Source organism: Pan troglodytes, chromosome 10 (assembly GCF_028858775.2).
Source record: "Pan troglodytes isolate AG18354 chromosome 10, NHGRI_mPanTro3-v2.0_pri, whole genome shotgun sequence".
Taxonomy (NCBI): domain Eukaryota; kingdom Metazoa; phylum Chordata; class Mammalia; order Primates; family Hominidae; genus Pan; species Pan troglodytes.
Genome location: NC_072408.2, coordinates 32364542 through 32386864, shown reverse-complemented (window position 1 = coordinate 32386864; position 22323 = coordinate 32364542). Strand labels below are relative to the sequence as shown.

The 22323-nt window shown below is 39.0% G+C and overlaps 1 protein-coding gene across 22 annotated transcripts in view; it reads right to left on the bottom strand.

Moving 5' to 3' along the window:
- The window catches only part of DPY19L2 (dpy-19 like 2), a 104071-nt gene extending 88207 nt beyond the window's left edge, over positions 1-15864 (bottom strand). For 14 of the 22 annotated variants that reach the window (XR_010148002.1, XM_016923115.4, XM_016923119.4 and 11 more), the window contains exons 1-4: positions 14686-15388; positions 12470-12494; positions 10386-10473; positions 7983-8120 (exon numbers count right to left, since the gene is read on the bottom strand). Coding sequence is in view for 21 of the 22 variants with exons in the window: in XM_016923115.4 (XP_016778604.4) it covers positions 7983-8120; positions 10386-10473; positions 12470-12494; positions 14686-15022 (588 nt within the window). In the remaining variant the exon portion in view is untranslated. Of the gene's footprint in view, positions 1-7982; positions 8121-10385; positions 10474-12469; positions 12495-14685 lie in introns of all 22 variants that reach the window. The other 8 variants (XM_016923120.4, XM_054664182.2, XM_054664181.2 and 5 more) reach the window with 4 other exon arrangements.
- Between the last annotated feature and the right edge of the window lie 6459 nt (positions 15865-22323).

Sequence of the window (22323 nt, the reverse complement as noted above, 5' to 3'; positions counted from 1 at the left end):
GACCAGCATGAGCAACATAGTGAAACCCCATGTCTACAAAAAATACAAAAAAATTAGCCAGGTATGGTGGTTGCCCATCTCAGGAGGCTGAGGTGGGCAGATCCCTTGATTCCAGGAGTCAGAGGTTGCAGTGAGCTGAGATTTCACCACTGCACTCCAGCCTGGGTGACAGAGTGAGATCCTGTCTCAAAATAAATAAATACATACATAAATAAATAAAAAAGAAAGAAAAAGAAATAATGACTGGACTTCCCATATATGGCAAAAGATATAAACCTAAATATTCAAGAAGCTGAGCAAATCTCAAACAGAAAAAAATCTAAACAAATCCATACTAAAACATAACATACTTTAGAAAACGTTTGAACTTTGAACATTATACTTTGATACATTTTTGAAGATGAAATTTAAAAAAATACTGAAACCAACAAGAGAGAAACAAACCCTTACCTAAAGGAGAAAAAGAATTCAACTAACAGTGGATTTCTCATTAGAAACTATGGAGGGCCAGAACAAAATGGCACAACACTTGCCGAATGCTGAAAGAAAGGAACTATCAACCCAGAATCCTATGTCCAGCAAAAATATCCTTCAGTAATGAAAAGAAACTGCATTCTGAGTTAAGAAAAACTAAAAAAATAAAAATAAATAAACAAACAAAAAAAAATGCAGCCAGCAGAACTTTTAGAACAGACATCTATTCTAAAAGTGTAGCTAAAGAAAATCCCCTAAACTGAAATGAAATGATAAAAGAAGGAATGTTGGAACATCAAAGAGGAAGAAATAAAAAAAATGGATAAAATAAAACAGGCTTTCACTTTCTTCCTGAGTTTATAAAATATGTGTAAAACTTGAGTTTAAAATAAGTTTGATGATTAAAACATACAGTAAAACGACAGCAGCAACAGATTGTAATAAATTGTGTTAATACAATCACTAGAACCACTAAAAAAAGCTTTGTAAAGTGATATATTTAAAAAATAGATAAATCAAAATATAACTCTAAACAATGTTCAAATAAAATGTTCTGCCACAAGAAGGTTAAAATAAAAGCAAACAGAAATTGAAAACCAAGAATAGAAACCACAAAATAAAATCACAGACTTAAACTCTAACATATTAATAACTATATTAAATGTAAGTGGCCAATTGGTAAACATAACAATTAAGAGATACATTGACAAATTGGATTTAAAAATATTATCCAACCGTTTACAAGGAACTCGCTTCAAACATAATAATAAAGTCAGGCTGAAAGTGAAAGGATGGAAAATGATGAATTTATCATACACACAGTAATGAAAAGAAAGCAGAAGTGACGATGCCATTATCAGAAAAAAGCACACTTCAGAGCAAGCAAAATTATCAGAGAAGGAAGAAAAAGTCATTGTTAAATTATTTTTTAAAAAATTCAACAAGAAGACCCTGCAATCCTAAATGCATATGTGCCAAACATAGAGCTACAAAATATGTGAAGAAAAACAGATAGACGTCAACGGAGAAATGTACAAATACATAATTTTACTAGGAGACTTCAGAATCCCTCTGTCAAAAAACTAGAATTAGTATTTTCAACTAATTCTTTTAGTTGATAGAAGAAATAGACAGAAATTCCCCCAAAATTGAGACAAACTCAACAACACTATGCAAAAGACCCTGTTTAAGAGAATGAAAAGGCAAGCTACAGACTGGGAAAATATGTTTACAAGTCATATATATGAAAAATAATTAGCATCTATAATATATAAGGAACATCCTAAGATCCAAAATTCATAAAACAAACAATTCAAATAGAAATGGAGCAAAATACATAAAGACACGTTGCACATACAGATGGCAAATAAGCACAAAAAGATGTACACCGTCATTAACCAATAGGGAAATGCAAATTAAAGCCATAATGATATATCACTACATATGTGTAAGAATGAGTAAAATAAAAAATAGTGACAATACCAAATGCAGGTGGTGATACAGATAAACCAAATTTTGGTTGTGCTTACGTTGTATCCATTGACTACTGAGTATGTAGCACAAGGAAATTTGCATAGTTTCATTCATTCAACAAATATGATATTGAATCAACTCCATATTCCAGGAAGTAGGCACCTGGGATACAGCTAGGAAATACATAATGGGCATGGGAAAACAGTAGAAAACAAGGTCATTTGCTGAGAGTGAAAGGGGGACAGGAGGTTTGGGATAACTGGAGAGAGAAGATATGAAACAGGCATCAAGGGGTTAGCAAAAGTAAGGCTCAAGGACCATATCAGGATCTGTGGCCTATTTTTGTACCAGTAATGTGAAAAGGACATTGTTTGTTACCTTTCCCCCAGCAGTTTAAGATAAGAGAGTGTAAGACTTATAGGGGAGATAACGAAGGTGGGGGGGTGGGTTTCACGCCTTTCTCTAAGTGGCTCCTGTTCTCCCAGGCTTTACCATGGAGGATGGTTTCTGAGCACTCTTGATCTTTTGTCAGCACCTTATGAGGTCTGTGTAAAAATGTCTGTAAGCAATTGCAAATACCCTTGCTAACCCATACTAGGCATTTACCGACTGACTGGTGAACAATTTGAGCTTAATTCTTTACCATTGTGTCTACTGGCATGACCCATGTAATTAAATGCTTGTTTCTGTTCTCCTTGCGCATGCTTTATCTTTTTAATTTATTTTGGGTTATTTGATTGCCCTGTGACCTCAGCTCCCTGACCGCTTCAGGAAATGTTGTAAATTTGAAGACTGTCTGGCTTTTGTTGTTGTTGCTGCTGACATTGCTGGAAGGCCACAAGCAATGTTCTTTTTGGCTTTCTACATCCAAGGGAAAGCTGACCCAACATGATTAAATCCAACTCTCCATTTTCTCTGTGTTTATACTTGAGAATCTGATTATAGCTGGAGGAACACAATTCTGTTGGCTGGTTTTGTTCTCAATTCAAGACCGTCAACCTCAAATGAAGCCCTTGGTGCTGCCCAAGAAACTCACATTATATCCCTAGTCTATTCATTCTGTTAGATAAGAGGTCAGAAAACTTCTCCTATAAAGAGCCAGGCGATAAGTATTTTAGGCTTTGTGAGATAGTCTCTGTCTCATACTCTTTAATGTGTTTACATTTACCCCTAGGTTTGCATATGCATGTTTGGTTTGTTTATCTATTCATTCATGCATTTGTTTGATATTTATCCTTTTTGATGTTCTCTGAGTTTCTTGGATCTGTGGTTTGGTATCTGTCACTAATTTTGGAAAATTCTCAGTCATTTATTTTTCAAATGTTTATTCTACCTCATCCTTTCCTCTCCCACTGGGATTCTAATTATGCATATATTAGAATATTTGATATGGTGTCACAGCTCTTAGATGTTCTATCATTTCCTTCCTCCACTTTTTTTTCTCTTTGCATTCCTATTGACCCATCTTCAAACTCATTGATTATTTCTTCTGCTGTGCTGTCTGCTGATGAGCTCATGTAAGGCATTTTTTACTTCATTTTTTTTATATCTAGCATTTCCCTTTGATTCTTATAGTGTCCAACTCTGCTAAAATTATCTATCTGATCTTGCATATCATCTGTCTTTTCCATTTGGGTCTTTAAAATATTAATCATAGTTACTTAAATCTCCTGTCCAGTTGTTCCAATATCTGTATCTTCTTTGGGTCTGCCTGATGACTGCTCTGTCTCTTCGGACTGTGCTTTTTCTTACCTTTAGGTATGCCTCATAATTTTTGCTGAAAGTTAGACATGTTGTATAAGACAGTAGACATAGAGGTCAGTATTTTTATGCTTGAAATTAAGAACATCTTTCTTACCGTTAGGTCTTTATTGTAGGGATTTGTGTTAATCTAGTTAGGGTGGGCTGGATTTGAAGTTTGTAATTGTTATAGTTACCAAAGCTGGAGTTTGTTGCCGCTTTGGACACTAGTGATTTCAAATTCCTCTAGTGGTACCTTGTTTTGAACTTGGTTTTGGGTTTTCCTTTGTGCTGCTCCCTAGAAAGAAAATGCCTTGCAAAACTCACTCAGTCACATTCCACTGTGATTTTTACCAAAGGCTTGTTAATGCAATGGGGGAAGCGTGACAGGTTTTCTGATATTCCAATTAAGCCTCAGTCTTAGACAGGTACTGTGAATTTGGGATTTGGGGGCTGCACCCTTCATAAGTGTTCCTTCCTCAAGGAATATGACTGTTTTTTAACATTTAGGTTTTTTTTTTCCTGCCTGTTCTCTTTCACCAGCTTCACTGGATACCCACCAGTGTCCTCAGACAATGGGTTTGATACCGTTCTCCCTGCAGATCATGGCTTTCTTTCCGTTAGGAGAGATTTCACAACATGGGTGTGAGCAGAGTCTGAGCAATGATTGCTTTTCCTGTCCCCTAGCCAGCACCATAGGGAAAACTTTCTCTAAATACTTCCCCAATCTTCCCTGACAGAGCCTGCTCACCTTCACATTTCATACCAGCTCACACTAAGCCTGTAGCAGTTCATTAAAAAATGTCTGGTTTAATCTTTGTACCAGCTTATATGGCATTCAAAAGCATCTATCTCAGTCAAGCAGTTCCTATTGCAGAATGCTCAGTTCTTTGTGCTTTCTGCAGGCACCCGTCCTTCTTGAAATTTTGTGTTGGTTGTCCTCTGACTTCCGTTTTCAGAAGGGTTCAAGAAAAGGTGTTATATTGCAGTTTGTCCGGCTATTTTCCTTGTTGTAGGAATGAGAGTGCCATCATTCCAGCTCTCTTCATCACCAAATTGACACCTGAAGCCTCCAGAAGCTAAATATATAAAGAATTAAGAGTTCTTTATATATTAGGTGTATTAGCCCTTTATCTGTGAGATATATTACAAATATTTTCTCCTGGCCAGGCATGGTGGCTCACGCCTGTAATCCCAGCACTTTAGGAGGCTGAGGCAGGAGGATCACTGGAGGCCAGGAGTTTGAGACCAGCCTGGCTAACATGGTGAAACCCCGTTTCTACTAAAAATATAAAAATTAGCCAGGCATGGTGGCGCACATCTGTAATCCCAGCTATTCGGAGGCTGAGGATGGAGAATCGCTTGAACCCAGGAGGCAGAGGCTGCAGGGAGCCGAGATCACGTCACTGCACTTCAACCTGGGCAATGAAGTGAGACTCTGTCTCAAAACAAACAAAAAGAAACCAAACAAATATCTTCTCCCAGTTTGTCAACTGTCTTTTGATTTTATTTCTTTTCTTTTTTAAACTCTGCCCAGTTTTGCCTTTTCCATAGAAACCCCAATAAAAGCGATGGCCTAAGCTTTACCCTCAATACTGCTTCCACCTGACCAAACTATCTCTCTCCTGTGGCTCTGTGTGATGTGACTTGTCCTCTTCTCCAAGGAAGTATTACTCATAAATTCTTCTTTCAGCGACACTGATCTATCTGTGTCATCACTCAGTCAACCGCATAAATTAAGACCTAGGCACAGAACAACTCTGTTTCTATTTCTATAAAATTCTAGAAAATGCAAACTAAACCATAATGACAAAAAGAATATTAGTGGTTTCCTAGGGATGGGATGTGGGCGAAGAGAAATGAAGGAAGGAGGGATTACCAAGGAGCACAGGGAAACTTCGGGATGAGGGATATGCTCATTGTCTTGACTGGTGATGGTTTTGCAGGTGGGCCAAAACTAATCAAACTTTACACTTCATCTATATGACCAGCTATCATATGTCAATTATACCTCAATAAAGCTGTTTAAAAACATTTAGGGTATATCTACTGGAAAGTAAAACTGCTTTTAATTACAGACTGTATCATCATGTGCATAGAAAAATCCAAAGGATTCTACAAAAAAGCTACTAGAACCACTGACTTCATCGAGATGCAGGTACAAAGTTAATATTCAAAATCAACTATATTTCTATACCAAAGCAACAAAAAATGGAAAAATAAAAATTTTAAAATAATACCATTTATAATAAAAGAGTACTGGGGAAGACTGTACATTGAAAAAATACAAAACATTGCTGAGACAAATTAAAAATAATCAGCAAAATGGAGATCTATACCATGATCGTGGATTGGAAAATTCAATATTGTTAAGATGTCAATTCTTCCCAGATACATGTACAAATCCAACATAATCCCAACCAAAATCACAGCAGGTTTTTTTTTTTGAGAAATTAATAAGCTGACCCTAACATTTAGATAGAAATGCAATTTTAAAAAGGAAAAAGGTAGAGAACTATCTACTTTCAAGATTTATTCTTTCAAGACAGTGTGGTATTGGCATAATTATAGATCAAGAGAATAATAGAGTCCAGAAACAGATTCACATATAATGTGGTCAATCAATTTTCAACGATTGTACTGAGACAATTAATTCAATGGGGGAAAAGACAGTTACCACAATGGAGCATTTTTTGGCATTCCGAAAATGTTTTGTAACTCAATTGTGGTGATGGATATATAGCTTCATACATTTGTCAAAACTCAGAGAATGGTACACTCAAAATTGGCACATTTTATTACATGTAAGTCATACCTCAAAAAAGCTGATTTGGTGACAAAGATTTATATATGTTGTTGACAGAAGAACAAATCCAAATGCTTATTAAACATGGAAATATATTTATCCCCATAAATAATAAGGGAAGTACAAATTAAAAGAAAAAAGCATATCACAGCCATCATAAGAGTAAAAATCACAGGGTCTGACAATTCAAATCTAATAAGGATATGAGAAAATTCTAGACAGCAGTGTGAACTGCTACATTTGCTTCAGACAGCAATTTAGCAATATCTGGTAAAGCTGAAAAAGCACACACTCTATAACAACAATTCCACTTCTAGGTATATATCCTAGGTAAAATATTGCACATATACAGAAGAAAACCATACAAAAGTGTACATTTTAGATTACATTGCTTATAATCAAAAAATTGGAAATAATATATTAAGATGGGGAAATACATAAACTTTACAATTCATAAAACGGTTAAAATTAAAGAAATATATATATATACAGAAAGTTCAAAAATACAATTTTGAAGAAAAAATCCTACAGTGACACATTCAGTATGAGATCATTTATGTGGACTTAAAGCATACAATAAAACAATCTCTGAAAACAGAGATTGGATGGATACACACACCAAATTTTAATAAAGGTATAAGTTGGACTAGAAGCAGAACAAAGGTGATTTTAACTGTATTTATAATATTTTAATTATTTTAAAATAGCTGATGCAAAAATAACAAAGATTAGCATTTATTTATTTTAGATGGTTGATCACACATATTTGAATATTATTTTCTAAGTCTGTAGTTTTAAGCATTTCAAAATCTAAAGAATAATAATTTTTAAAAGCTATAAAAATATGAATAAAGGACTAGAAAGCAGTAACTTTTCATTAATATGCTGGATTCTGAGACAATTTTAAACTCAACAGTAGTATTTACCATGATGTCAAATTTAGCATTTATCTTGAGTTCACAAACTGAGTTCACTAATTTTGTCTCCGTTTTTCAAATTTCTAGCATTTATAGACTACTATAACAACCATACTCTTTCAGGCTAAGTGTTGGAAAATAGTAATAGATTTCTGGCTGTGTGACTAAATAAATCTTACTTTACTAACTTAACTCCAAGATCACTATTCAAGCTCATCACTCTCACTGTCCCTTCACGTGGTCATCGTGCTCACCCACAAGGTGTCCAAAGCCAAAAGCCCAACCCTATTTAGAACTTTTTGGCTCCTATGACTCTCTTTTCCATTTGGCTTGTCTATTACCCTGGCCATTATTTACACACTAAGGTTCATTCTTCGAGTTCATGAGAGAACAGTTTCTGGGGTCTTTAAATTTTAAGAGAGGAACTTATGATATTCTACTCAACTATAAGGATACACACAATTAATAAACCTGAAACGTCCCCTCCCTTTCTTAAGAAGATTGTGCTTACTATTTTTATCTGACAAAGAGGATCACTCTACAAACATTATTTGTCTCAAATTATGACTCACCTCTGGATAAAGATGGAAGCGTTTTATTGCATTAATTACAAGAGGATATTCAGTAAGCCTGTCATTCATAATCATCCACAGTCCTTCCAAAAATGAAGGTGCTTCAATAATGGTCTTGAAGTATGAATAATAAAGTCCCTTTTTTTAAAAAAAAAAAAGACATATATTGTCAATGTAATTAAAACTTTAAAATATTTATTTTTATCACTTCTTTAGAACTTTTTTTCTGAAAAAAAAAAAAAGGTTAATAATAAGACTTCCTAATCACTCCTCGCTATTTTGCATTCTTGGTCTTTAAAGAACACGTATTTTCAGGTGATCACTGTAACATTCTTTCAAATTTTCTATAGGTTTTCAAACTAAAGAGATGGAGGGATGGTCAAACAATTTAAAGAGTTTCTCTAATAATGTCTTAAAATGTGTAGACAGTATATGTTTGATTTTCCCAAATCTGGTTTTATCCCCCACATTTGAGATGCTTGAAGGTTGACATCTCATTAATTCTATCATAAACAGGGATGCCTTCATGCCTCTGTACAACTTTGCATATAGAAAATTACTTTTTTCCCCATGCTCTTAGGAAATAAAATATAATGACCATAAGCATCATGAGCAAGGAATCCAGTGCTTCTAGTTTAATTCATAGCTCCATCTAATCCTCTGTGCAAAGTGAAAGCTCAGTGTCAATTGACTACTGTTGCTCACAAATACTATGTACTAAAAAGCAGATTATTTTAGTGTCTTACACTTCAGCATATAAAATAAAGGCTTCATTAGGATAGCAAAAGTGCTGTTGAGTTAAAATTCATGGATTAACAACAGCATATTGTGTCTTATTTCCCCAACAATTTCTTGCTTTCGCTCCTAAAATCTAAAAGCAAAAAGGGCCACATTGTTTAAAATGCATTCTCCCTAAAAAATGCTATATGCTATAATCATATCTGCCTCATCCAACACGAGTAACTACTAAATTACAGGTCTGTTTTAGCTGATGTCTGAAAGGCCATTACCTCATAGTTGATTGGCAAAATATGAATTCATAAAGAATTTTCCTTTCTGCTTAGGAGGATAGCAAAGCAATACAACAATTAAAGGATATCTAATATGCAAAAGACTATATTTAAAGAAATATTAAATATATAAATAAGTTACTAATAACAGCTATTATTTTGTGTTAAGTATTCTGCTATGTGTTGCCATTCATTATCTCCCTTCATTTTCCCTAAACCCCTCTAAGGTTGGCATTATTTCTATTGAGCAGACGAGATTACTGAGAATCTGAGAGATGACCTGACTAGCCATCATACAATAAAGCACAGAACTGCTATTAGAATCCAGTGATCTGTCACCAAAGTCCAGACTCTGCCACAGTTACACTCTTTATTTAACAATATTTTATATTCTGTCTTTGGAAATATCTTTAAAAAGTTCAAATGTCATACATATGTTAATGTATCCAATGCTTTGAAACTTTATAGGGGCAATATAGGGATGAAAATTAAAAAGCAGTGACTGAGGGGCCTGGCATAGGCAAAATCATAGAGACAGAAAATAGAGCTGGGTGTGATTAGTGTTTAGTGGGTAGAGTTTCTGTTTGGGATAGCAAAAAGTTCTGGATGTGGACAGTGGTAATAGTTGCAAGACAACACGAATGTACTTAATGTCACTGAATTGTACGCTTAAATGATAAACATTGAAATTTTTTATTACAAATTTAAATCTAAATTTTACCATAATTTAAACAAAAAGCAATGGCTAGACTGAGGAGAGCCAGTTTCAATGCTTCACTAGGCCCCCGACCAGCTGTGAGCAGATCTGGAAGATGGACGGTTGTGGTGTCTTCTAAATGTAAAATTGCACAATTTTGGCATTTGCTATCCCACTTACTCCTCACAATAATTATGTGAGATATGTACAGCACAAAACTCCATTTTAAAGATTAAGTATTGAAAAACAGAAAATTATTTAAAAATTATATAAAAAGTTATCTCTTAAAAGAGATTATCTTGAAATCAAAAGAGAGCCAAATAATAATCGTCATCATTAAAAGGCCCAGGTAAAACATGGAATCTCCTAACTGTAGCCAAAGAGAAAGCAATTTCTGATAACATCTCATTTCATTCCCCTTTATCACTTCCTCAGTGCTTTCTTTGTCCTCCTTCCTCAGCTATTATAATTCATCTTTATTATCTTAAAAAGAAGTCTGCATTAGGAAAGGGTGAGAGATAATGAAGTAACAGAAAAATAATCTCAAACACTTTACTATTTAAATAATAAACCTGGTTTATAGCTTATGAAACAGTGCAGTTGACCAGAAGTTCACTTCAATTCCTAATACATTTCTACCTCATAGTCTCGCTATTCTTAAACCACAAATTAATTCGTTAGAAGAAGAAACCTAACCATTTCAGTGCGAAAAGTCATCTCCCGTTCCAAAGATGAGAGGTGAGAGAAATGACGATCATTTTCAAAAAGTGTTACTAAATGTAACCTAGAAAAAAATGAAGTATCATATTACAATAAGAACGAGTTTCAAAAGTAACAGTAAAATAAGCAATAAGAAAGCCATAAAAAAGAAAACAATAAATTGTTATAATATTAATTTTATAATTTGCTTACTAACTTGTATGTTTTTCAGCATTTATAATCCAGTATGGCACACACCTGAAATTCCTTAACTCAGTGGTTTTTAAGCTTAATTGTGGCCGGGTACGTTGGCTCATGCCTGTAATCTCAGCACTTTGGGAGCCCGAGGCGGGCAGATCACTTGAGGTGAGGAGTTCGAGACCAGCCTTGCCAACATGATGAAACCCCGTCTCTACTAAAAACACAAAAATTAGCCAGCCATGGTAGTGCATGTCTGTAATCCTGGCTGCTAGGGAGGCTGAGGCAGGAGAATTGCTTGAACCCAGGAGGTGGAGGTTGCAGTGAGCAGAGATCATGCCACTGCACTCCAGCCTGGGCGACAGAGTGAGACTCTGTCTTAAAAAAAAAAAACAAAAAAAAAAACAAAACCTCAATTGTATATCTAAAATTCTTGTGGCTTTTTTCACCCTTCCTTCCATCCCAGGCCTCCAAATCAGAACAGAGGCATGTTAGTGTTTGTTTTTTAAGTTTCAAGTGATTCTAATGTACTGGCCTTGGGAAATACCTCCATAACTGTTGAAAAGGGTTCAGAATATAATTTTAAGTAAAATTACTTTAGATCAAAGCAGACTTACAATAAGTATAATATCACATAAAGGATCAACTTTCAAGTGCCAAAGAATACAGGTGTGTACTTGAAGACCTTTTAGTAGTGAAACTCAACAGCTGTCGGCAGTGAAGAAAGGAGCATATGTGATAAACAAAATTAGCTATGGTCAACAATTATGCTATAGCTAAGTTATGCAGTCAGACTTTCCAGTGAAGTTGAAAATAAAGCAAAGTTCCATATATTAACCCTGTTTTCCACTAACCCTTCTTTACATGTAGGCCATATGCCAGGGTACCAAAAACTGCATGAATATTCCCTACCATTGCAGCCTCAGTTCTAACATCAAAATCTCCCTGCAGACTAAACGTCTACAGCAGCACTGTGTCAATAGAACATAGGGGCAGATCTCATACCTCCCAAGGGTAGAAATCACTGAGCACAGGTAAAAATAAAATATTCCAGAAGGAAATATTATTTTACAAATTTTTATAAACACTTTTGTAAAATAATGTACACAGGCTTGCACACTGAAAGACTCAGAGCCATTTAACTCTGTATACCCACTGCAGAATCTTTATCTTCTTTTTTACCTGATTTCCAATTGGCAGGTGTTACTAAAACTTTATCACCAAAGTTATTTCACTGGCTGAGTGTGGTGGCTCATGCCTGTAATCCCAACACTTTGGGAGGCCGAGGCAGGTGGATCATTTGAGGCCAGGAGCTTGACACCAGTCTGGCCAACATGGTGAAACCTCGTCTCCACCAAAAATACAACAAATTGGCTGGGTGTGATGGTGCACACCTGTAATCCCAGCTACTTGGAAGGCTGAGGCATGAGGATCACTTGTGCCTGGGAGGCAGAGGTTGCAGTGAGTCAAGATCACGCCACTGCACTCTAGCCTGGGAGACAGAGCAAGACTCTGTCTCAAAAAAAAAAAAAAAAAGTTATTTCACTAGCAACATATAATTACCATAAAATAAAGGAAGGTTTTAAATGAACTACACATACAAAATACACTAGAAAAGCTAGATATTTAAAGAAACGTGTGGTGAATTATTTGGTAAAGCAAAAATATTCTAATTCATAAGTTACTATTCCCCTAATGCATCTATTTTGTAAATGCTGTTTCACATATGAGGTTTGTAAAAAAGCAAAATACATGTATAAATTGGTGCACGTAAAGATGTTCTACAAATATAGCCAGAAGTTATTGTTTTACTGTATGCAAAGAGTGATGGCAATTTTTAATTCAAATGTTTTTAAATATTTCAAACTGAAACTAAATCTTACCAATGTAAAATTGCCACAAAGACGGCTGGAATAAAGAAAAAAAGGAAAGTCATTAATAGCTGCTTTATTATAAAATACCATTAAAACAAGTATTTCAAATGTATTATTTTACATGTCTAGAAAGATAGCACACAAAGCAAGACGGCCAGCTAATCCTGTCTCTAAGAGCATAGGAAAAAATCCAGGACACAAAGCAAATTCTGAACAGAGCTTACCTCTCTGCAGCAGGGCTTGACAAGCAAAGGGAGAAACTTGAGAGGGTTTTTTTACTTCAGGTAATTGGTAAGAGTGATGGAATTATGGATGATTGTGACCTTTTTTGATTTTTTTCAGTATTATTTTCTATTCCTTTGTATGAAATTTTTAAAAGAAGTAAGTATATACAGTATGCTTCAGCTAGTTCTAACCAAGACGAGCCACTCTAGATCAGTTTCTCTAGCATTCATCAGAAGATGATTAAATGCAGGCATCACTTCCTCAGCAGCACATCTAAAAGCCCCAATGTGCAGCTCAACCCTTGATGAATTGCAAGCTCTTTCCAAGAGCCCAGACCTAGGAGCTACTAGATGGCCTAGGAGACTAGTCTGGAGTCACCTGTGCCAACGCCCCATATATACATAAGACTTCACCTGGGAGCTAGGAGACACTCCTCTGGGTATGGAGCTTTTACAGGAGCTGCAAACGCAGCCTGCCCGTTTGGTTGGGGAATTGCTTGTTTTCAATTCCCCTGGAGAGAGAAGGGTGGGGAATAGAACAAGTTAAAACACCACAAACTTTGCTGTTCTTATAGAGGTTCCGCAGCTTTTCTTGAATTAATGCCCTTTAGATTGTTGTAAACCTTTGGTTAATTTCCAAAGTTTTGAAGAAAATGATTTTGATAATTTTCCAAGTATTTTCATTGTCGTCACGGAGGAGTGCATTTCCTTGGCTATTCCAGAAGTCCCACCTCCCTTCTGAGATTTTATAATGGTATTTCTTATGGTTATCCTAAATATACTTGGCAAGTCATCTTATAAACCAATAATAGCCTCTTAAAAATTCAAAAATTACTTCACTTGGCTAACAACATAAATGCAAATTAATTCAATAATTATTGAAGAAATTAAATTTTTAAAAATTAAAAAATTGCAATGTTGAAATTCTCAACCATGCTTATCCAGATCTTTTCCTATATTACTAACTGTCCTGGGCTTATCTTAAATACTTCTCGGAAGATTTACTTGTTTTATACCAGGATAGGCAAAGTATGGCCCATGGTGCATTTTTGGACTGTATGCAAGCACGGTTGCTATAATTTTTAAAAGGTTGAAAACTTTAAATGGTTGTAAAGATGCTCATTAACTGTTTATTAGGCTTCATTAATTTTAAAATATACAGAGACTATCCTGTTCAACTATATTTGTATCCTATTTTTAATTCTCCTAACAATTATATACACTGGCAAAAACTCTTCAGATGATATATAAGGAAAAGGTCAAATATACTACCAAATTCATCCAGCTTTCCAAAGATGCTCAAAATCTTTCTGTATCTCTCACTCCCTCCCTTAACCCACATACCACATCTGAAAAAAAATGATATGGTGTAACGATGCCAGTATTCTAAATGCTTGAAGGGCTTATCACATGCCCTTTCCAAGCTGTGACAGAAGAATGTCCCCTGGACCCCGGCATCCTATCAATCTCACCTCTGAAGGTGACCCAGCCTCATACTTCACTGAAACAAAGACCATTAGATGCCAGCACTCCCAACTTCTTTTATTTCCACTTTAACATTTCTCCATATAGTAATCCTGACTTTTCTACTCCCTGCCATCTCAGAAAAGGAATTCTCTCTCCTCTTTTCCACAGTTAGCTTCTCAAATTTGTGCCTTTAATTCTACCCCTCCCAAATATTCCAAGACTTGCTCCACTAATTATTTCCTCTCTTGGAATCTTAATCTCATCATCTTCTCTTGATCCTTCCCCTCAGCCTTTAAAACTCCTAGACCTTAAAACACTCTCTGCGATCTGACAGCCCTTCAAACCAATATACTCCCTATCTCTCTCTCTCCCCTGGTTCAATGACAAGATCTTTGGCCAACTTCTTTCTACTCGGACCTTGCTATTATTTCCTACTAGGCACCCACAAACCCTTGCTTGTTAAACTGATCTCCTTCAAGACTCAAGAAAAGCGCCATGCGGCTCCCTCCTAGGGCTCTCCTGCCCTCTCCTCACCGATGCCGAGAGTGGTTCTGCTGGAGAACCGCTGCGCCTGCAGTTCCTGCACCTTTTCCCGGAGCTGCGCCAGGGAATTACGGACGAACTGGAAGGGGCCGAGAAGAAGGGTCTTGGCCACCACCTCTAGCTCCAAGCCTTTTCGCTCTTTCAGACTTTGGATCCTCCCCGGGGAGGACCTCCAGGAGCCCCTTGGCAGTTTCCCGCCGCCTAGGGCCGACTTTTCCACCTCCTCCTCTACCTCCGGCTTCCGGGCGAGGGAGGCCCCGCGCCGCCCCTTAGACTGGCTGCGGCCGGAAGATTGCAGCCGCTTTGAGCTTACTCTTTGTTTTCTCATAATCAAGGAGTATGGTGGAGCTGGGTCAATTTCAGGCACAGCCCAGCCCAGTCAGGCGAGGTCTAGAAAGGCCTGACTCGCCTGGCAGCCTCAACGGACCTGTCCCCGCAGCCGTTGCGGACCTCCCGGTCGTCATGGCGACTGTGAAATGTGGGGTGGGGCGCGTGCGTTGGAAGCCATTCGCGCGGGCAGTCCCTGAGTGGCCCCTCACGTGCTCCCCAGCGCGCGCAGCACCCCCGCCTCCGCGCTTCCCCGAGCGTGCAGCTTCCGGTGAGGGCAGCCCCACGCACATCCCCCCACACCCTCCCCAGCGCCTGCAGCCCCCGGTGCGCGCAGGCCCCAAGCCCACATGCGCAGTCCTCACCTTGCGCGCAGCCCCATGTACAGCCCCGGACAGGCTCCCAGCCCCACTGGCGCAGAACCCATCACCGCTTGCCCTTCACGCGCTTCATTGGGAGTGCAGCCCCCACCCCGAGCGCGCAGCTCCACGCAGCCTCTCCACACTCTCCCCAGCGCCTGCAGCACCCCCAGTGCGCACAGCTCTGCCAGTCGCTTCCCCGGGCGCCGCCCCTGCACCACTTCGGGCCATAACCTTGCTGGCGACTGTCTGAAGAACTTCCCGTGGTTTCATTCTTTTCTTCGGGTTTAGTCTTAGCTCTGACATTTTAACCAAAAGATTACACGTTAATTAACGAGGTATTAAAGGGAAAGATCTCAGCTGAAAGAAATGACTGTAGGAAGTGTGTCAGGGAAGCCAACGGAACCGCCGGCCCGCCGGCGGTGCGCCCGGCATTAGGAACGTCTCTGCTCCCCTACGATCGCTGAGGTATCGGACAGTCAGTGCCCGTTGCCAACGCAGAGGGAACGGGCCGAGACTGCGGGCAACAAGTGGCAGAGCCGGCGTGAGTCCGGTGGGTCTGATCCCAGAGCCTCAGGTTGACGCCACTTCCTTGGCACGGGACAGCGTTTACTGAATCTTAGAGCAAAATGCTTTTCCAATAAGGTTCCTCAGAAGTCATCAGCCCTAGGAGCGGTGTCCTCAAGCGCTTTCAGCACCAGCCAGGACCAACTAAGAGGGAAGCGCTTAGCTCCCAGTCACCGCACAGCCCTACAAGAGGCCAAAGCGGCTGGCACAGATGCACTGGGGCCACTGACATTTTCCATGTCCTCTGTCACGGGCCACATGCTGGAGCCCACACCGCTTCACTTCCCATCTGTTTGATGATGGATTACATTGAACTCCCATACCCTAACTGACCAATCTAAAGCATGGCTTATTGTGGCCAGGTTAATTTTTCCTGATGCAACACAGCACAAAAATGTTCGTGGCCCACAAATCAAGTCCTAGGCTTGCTCACCAATGCCTTCAATATTTGCCCAATATACCTTTTCAACTTTAATTTCCCACTTCCTCGGGCACAAAATCTTCCATCTCAGTCATTTCAGGTAAAGTCCACAGCCTGAGACATCATAACTGCTGAATTCCTTTATTCATGTGGAAAAGCCATCCCTTGGCTTTTGCATCCTTTTCTCCCTGCCCATCTGAATGCTGTCACCTTCCAAGCCCCAGCCCATTTCTCCAGCCCATATTAATTATGCTTTTTCTGAAGGTCTAGAGCACTTAACTGACAGTACTATTTATCTTCTCACTCAGTTAAATTCAGTAAGTGCTACTACTGCTCAATTTTTGTTTTGGGAGATTTTTTTCAAGGAGCATTTCTACATTCCTGGCATTGTGTTTGGTGCTCAAAATGTTTTCTCACTTAATTCATGCAATAACTGTATGCAAATTTTAAAATCAAGCATCAGGATGTAGTTATTTGCCCAAGTTTTAACAGCTAATAAATTCTATCTATCCAATACTCCATTTAAAATACAAAGTATTTACGGTGGTTAAGAAGAATATATTCTTGAATGGCTAGGCAAACTCAAAGCACCTTATTTTAAAATATGACTGTTTTAATGTGTTTTGGAACAATAAGTGAAGTGGAGTGATTGTTTTTCTTTTTGGTCAGTTTGTTTTTTCTGGAGTTTCCAATTGCCTTTTGCATCACTTGGTGTCCTGATGGGATACAAAATGCTCTTACCCATGGTCTAGCCCTTGAAAGTACAAATCTGGTCATTTTTATCATTTAAAAAATTAATCTTTTTATAAGAATGTTCATTGTGCTATTATTTATGTCGTTAAAAAATAGAAGTGGCCTCAGTATCAAACACTAAGTTATGAAACATTCATATAGTGAAGCATTACAGCCACTAAAGTCATTTTGCATGGATATTTAATGAAATAGGAACATAGTCATGATATAATGTTAAAGGAAAAAAGAAGCAGGATATATTTTATGATTCATATGTTTAGTAAACAGATAAAATTAACTGTGTGCCATGTGCTGCTCTAAATCTTTTACACACGGGACTCATATAGGAAGACTACCAATGTATGACCTTGAGCTAGTAATTTAGCCACTCTAGGATTAATTTCCTCATCTGAAAAATGAAGACAGTTATATTTGTCTTACTGATGGTATGATTGAATGAATTAATGCTTGTAAAGCATCAAAAACACAGCACATGCTTAGACAAATGTTCCTTTATTATGTTCTAGACCGGCCATCCTATAGTGCAGTAGTGAGGATTTTTAGGTTGGTGCAAAAGTTATTGCTATTTTTGCCAACACTTCCAATTAATATTTTGCTCACTTGGTTTGTCATCAAGTGATATGTTAGTAATTATTAAACAGTAATACATGTTTTAGGTTCATTAGTTAACTGAGAGAAAGTTGCCTAAATCATTATGTATCTACTCCTACTAAGAAGAGGAGTAGATTTGTGTATAAGAGGGAAATCATGACACTTAGTTTTATGTGCAGTTGAATAGAATCATGGATGTTTTCATGTTTTTACAGCTTCTGTAACAGTGGTCACTTATTTTGACCTCATTATTTTGAATGGTTATTTGAGTCACATTTTAGCTGTAAACTAACTAACCACTATAATGACTAATAACAAAGCAGTTAGGTTGATAATTTAATCTATGATTAATTGACAATTAAAATAGCACATTATAATTAGATAAGATGCAATATATTCTTGCATTATCTTATCATCTTTGAAACAGAGATGCCTCATGATTTAGCTTTTTTATATATATGTTTTTATTATACTTTAAGTTCTAGGGTACACGTGCACAACGTGCAGGTTTGTTACATATGTATACATGTGCCATGTTGGTGTGCTGCACCCATTAACTCATCATTTACATTAGGTATATCTCCTAATGCTATCCCTTCCCCCTCCCTCCACCCCACGACAGGCCCCGGTGTGTGATGTTCCCCTTCCTGTGTCCAAGTGTTCTCATTGTTCAATTCCCAGCTGTGAGTGAGAACATGCGGTGTTTGATTTTTTGTCCTTGTGATAGTTTGCTGAGAATGCTGGTTTCCAGCTTCATCCATGTCCCTACAAAGGACATGAACTCATCATTTTTTATGGCTGCAGAGTATTCCATGGTGTATATGTGCCACATTTTCTTAATCCAGTCTATCATTGTTGGACATTGGGTTGGTTCCAAGTCTTTGCTATTGTGAATAGTGCCGCAATAAACATACGTGTGCATGTGTCTTTACAGCAGCATGATTTATAATCCTTTGGGTATATACCCAGTAATGGGATGGCTGGGTCAAATGGTATTTCTACTTCTAGATCCCTGAGGAATCGCCACACTGTCTTCCACAATGGTTGAACTAGTTTACAGTCCCACCAACAGTGTAAAAGTGTTCCTATTTCTCCACATCCTCTCCAGCACCTGTTGTTTCCTGACTTTTTAATGATTGCCATTCTAACTGGTGTGAGATGGTATCTCATTGTGGTTTTGATTTGCATTTCTCTAATGGCCAGGGATGATGAGCATTTTTTCATGTGTCTGTTGGCTGCATATGATTTAGCTTTTTTTTTTTTCTCAAGATAGGGTCTCACTGTCACACAGGCTAAAGTGTGATGGTGCTCACTGAAACCTTGAACTCCTGGGCTCAAGGGATCCTCCTGCCTCAGCCTCCTGAGTAGCAAGGACTACAGGTGCAGGCCACCACACACAGCTAATCTGTTTATTTCTGTAGAGGTGGGGTATCACTATGTTGCCCAGGCTGGTCTAAAACTCCTAGCCTCAAGCACTCCTGCCGCCTCTGCCTCCCAAAGTATTGGGATTACAGGTATGAGCCACTGCACCTGGCTGCAAATTATCTGACTTACATAGAGATCTCTAATCCGGTTATGGATATCGAAAACTTGCCTCAGTTTTTTCCTTTGTCTTTTAGTAAAACAATTGGGAATTTTTAAAAATGCAATTAAACTATGTAACCAGCAGATGGCAATAATGATCTGTAAATCAAAATTTCAAAACAGTTACTTATTAAATTCATTCTTTAAAAAAATCACTGTTCTTATAATAAATCCATTTACTAAATATGAAATGTAGGAAAATTCCAAATGTAACCCCACATAAAAATTACATTGCATATTTCGAAGATGGCCGAATAGGAACAGCTCCAGTCTACAGCTCCCAGCGTGAGCGACGCAGAAGACGGTGATTTCTGCATTTCCATCTGAGGTACCGGGTTCATCTCACTAGGGAGTGCCAGACAGTGGGCGCAGGCCAGTGGGTGCGCGCACCGTGCGCGAGCCGAAGCAGGGCGAGGCATTGCCTCACCTGGGAAGCGCAAGGGGTCAGGGAGTTCCCTTTCCGAGTCAAAGAAAGGGGTGACGGACGCACCTGGAAAACTCGGGTCACTCCCACCCGAATATTGCGCGTTTCAGACCGGCTTAAAAAACGGCGCACCACGAGACTATACCCACACCTAGCTCGGAGGGTCCTACGCCCACGGAGTCTCGCTGATTGCTAGCAGAGCAGTCTGAGATCAAACCGCAAGGCGGCAGCGAGGCTGGGGGAGGGGTGCCCGCCATTGCCCAGGCTTGATTAGGTAAACAAAGCAGCCGGGAAGCTCGAACTGGGTGGAGCCCACCACAGCTCAAGGAGGCCTGCCTGCCTCTGTAGGCTCCACCTCTGGGGGCAGGGCACAGACAAACAAAAAGACAGCAGTAACCTCTGCAGACTTAAATGTCCCTGTCTGACAGCTTTGAAGAGAGCAGTGGTTCTCCCAGCACGCAGCTGGAGATCTGAGAACGGGCAGACTGCCTCCTCAAGTGGGTCCCTGACCCCTGACCCCCGAGCAGCCGAACTGGAGGCACCCCCCAGCAGGGGCACACTGACACCTCACACGGCAGGGTATTCCAACAGACCTGCAGCTGAGGGTCCTGTCTGTTAGAAGGAAAACTAACAAACAGAAAGGACATCCACACCGAAAACCCATCTGTACATCACCATCATCAAAGACCAAAAGTAGATAAAACCACAAAGATGGGGAAAAAACAGAACAGAAAAACAGGAAACTCTAAAATGCGGAGCGCCTCTCCTCCTCCAAAGGAACGCAGTTCCTCACCAGCAACGGAACAAAGCTGGATGGAGAATGATTTTGACGAGCTGAGAGAAGAAGGCTTCAGACGATCAAATTACTCTGAGCTACGGGGAAGTGCTTAAAGGAGCTGATGGAGCTGAAAACCAAGGCTCGAGAACTACGTGAAGAATGCAGAAGCCTCAGGAGCCGATGCGATCAACTGGAAGAAAGGGTATCAGCAATGGAAGATGAAATGAATGAAACTAAGCGAGAAGGGAAGTCTAGAGAAAAAAGAATAAAAAGAAATGAGCAAAGCCTCCAAGAAATATGGGACTATGTGAAAAGACCAAATCTACGTCTGATTGGTGTACCTGAAAGTGATGCGGAGAATGAAACCAAGTTGGAAAACACTCTGCAGGATATTATCCAGGAGAACTTCCCCAATCTAGCAAGGCAGGCCAACGTTCAGATTCAGGAAATACAGAGAACGCCACAAAGATACTCCTCGAGAAGAGCAACTCCAAGACACATAATTGTCAGATTCACCAAAGTTGAAATGAAGGAAAAAATGTTAAGGGCAGCCAGACAGAAAGGTCGGGTTACCCTCAAAGGGAAGCCCATCAGACTAACAGCGGATCTCTCGGCAGAAACCCTACAAGCCAGAAGAGAGTGGGGGCCAATATTCAACATTCTTAAAGAAAAGAATTTTCAACCCAGAATTTCATATCCAGCCAAACTAAGCTTCATAAGTGAAGGAGAAATAAAATACTTTACAGACAAGCAAATGCTGACCGATTTTGTCACCACCAGGCCTGCCCTAAAAGAGCTCCTGAAGGAAGCGCTAAACATGGAAAGGAACAACCGGTACCAGCCGCTGCAAAATCATGCCAAAATGTAAAGACCATCAAGACTAGGAAGAAACTGCATCAACTAACGAGCAAAATCACCAGCTAACATCATAATGACAGGATCAAATTCACACATAACAATATTAACTTTAAATGTAAATGGACTAAATTCTCCAATTAAAAGACACAGACTGGCAAGTTGGATAAAGAGTCAAGACCCATCAGTGTGCTGTATTCAGGAAACCCATCTCACGTGCAGAGACGCACATAGGCTCAGAATAAAAGGATGGAGGAAGATCTACCAAGCAAATGGAAAACAAAAAAAGGCAGGGGTTGCAATCGTAGTCTCTGATAAAACAGACTTTAAACCAACAAAGATCAAAAGAGACAAAGAAGGCCATTACATAATGGTAAAGGGATCAATTCAACAAGAGGAGCTAACTATCCTAAATATTTATGCACCCAATACAGGAGCACCCAGATTCATAAAGCAAGTCCTGAGTGACCTACAAAGAGACTTAGACTCCCACACATTAATAATGGGAGACTTTAACACCCCACTGTCAACATTAGACAGATCAACGAGACAGAAAGTCAACAAGGATACCCAGGAATTGAACTCAGCTCTGCACCAAGCGGACCTAATAGACATCTACAGAACTCTCCACCCCAAATCAACAGAATATACATTTTTTTCAGCACCACACCACACCTATTCCAAAATTGACCACATAGTTGGAAGTAAAGCTCTCCTCAGCAAATGTAAAAGAACAGAAATTATAACAAACTATCTCTCAGACCACAGTGCAATCAAACTAGAACTCAGGATTAAGAATCTCACTCAAAGCCGCTCAACTACATGGAAACTGAACAACCTGCTCCTGAATGACTGCTGGGTACATAACGAAATGAAGGCAGAAATAAAGATGTTCTTTGAAACCAACGAGAACAAAGACACAACATACCAGAATCTCTGGGACGCATTCAAAGCAGTGTGCAGAGGGAAA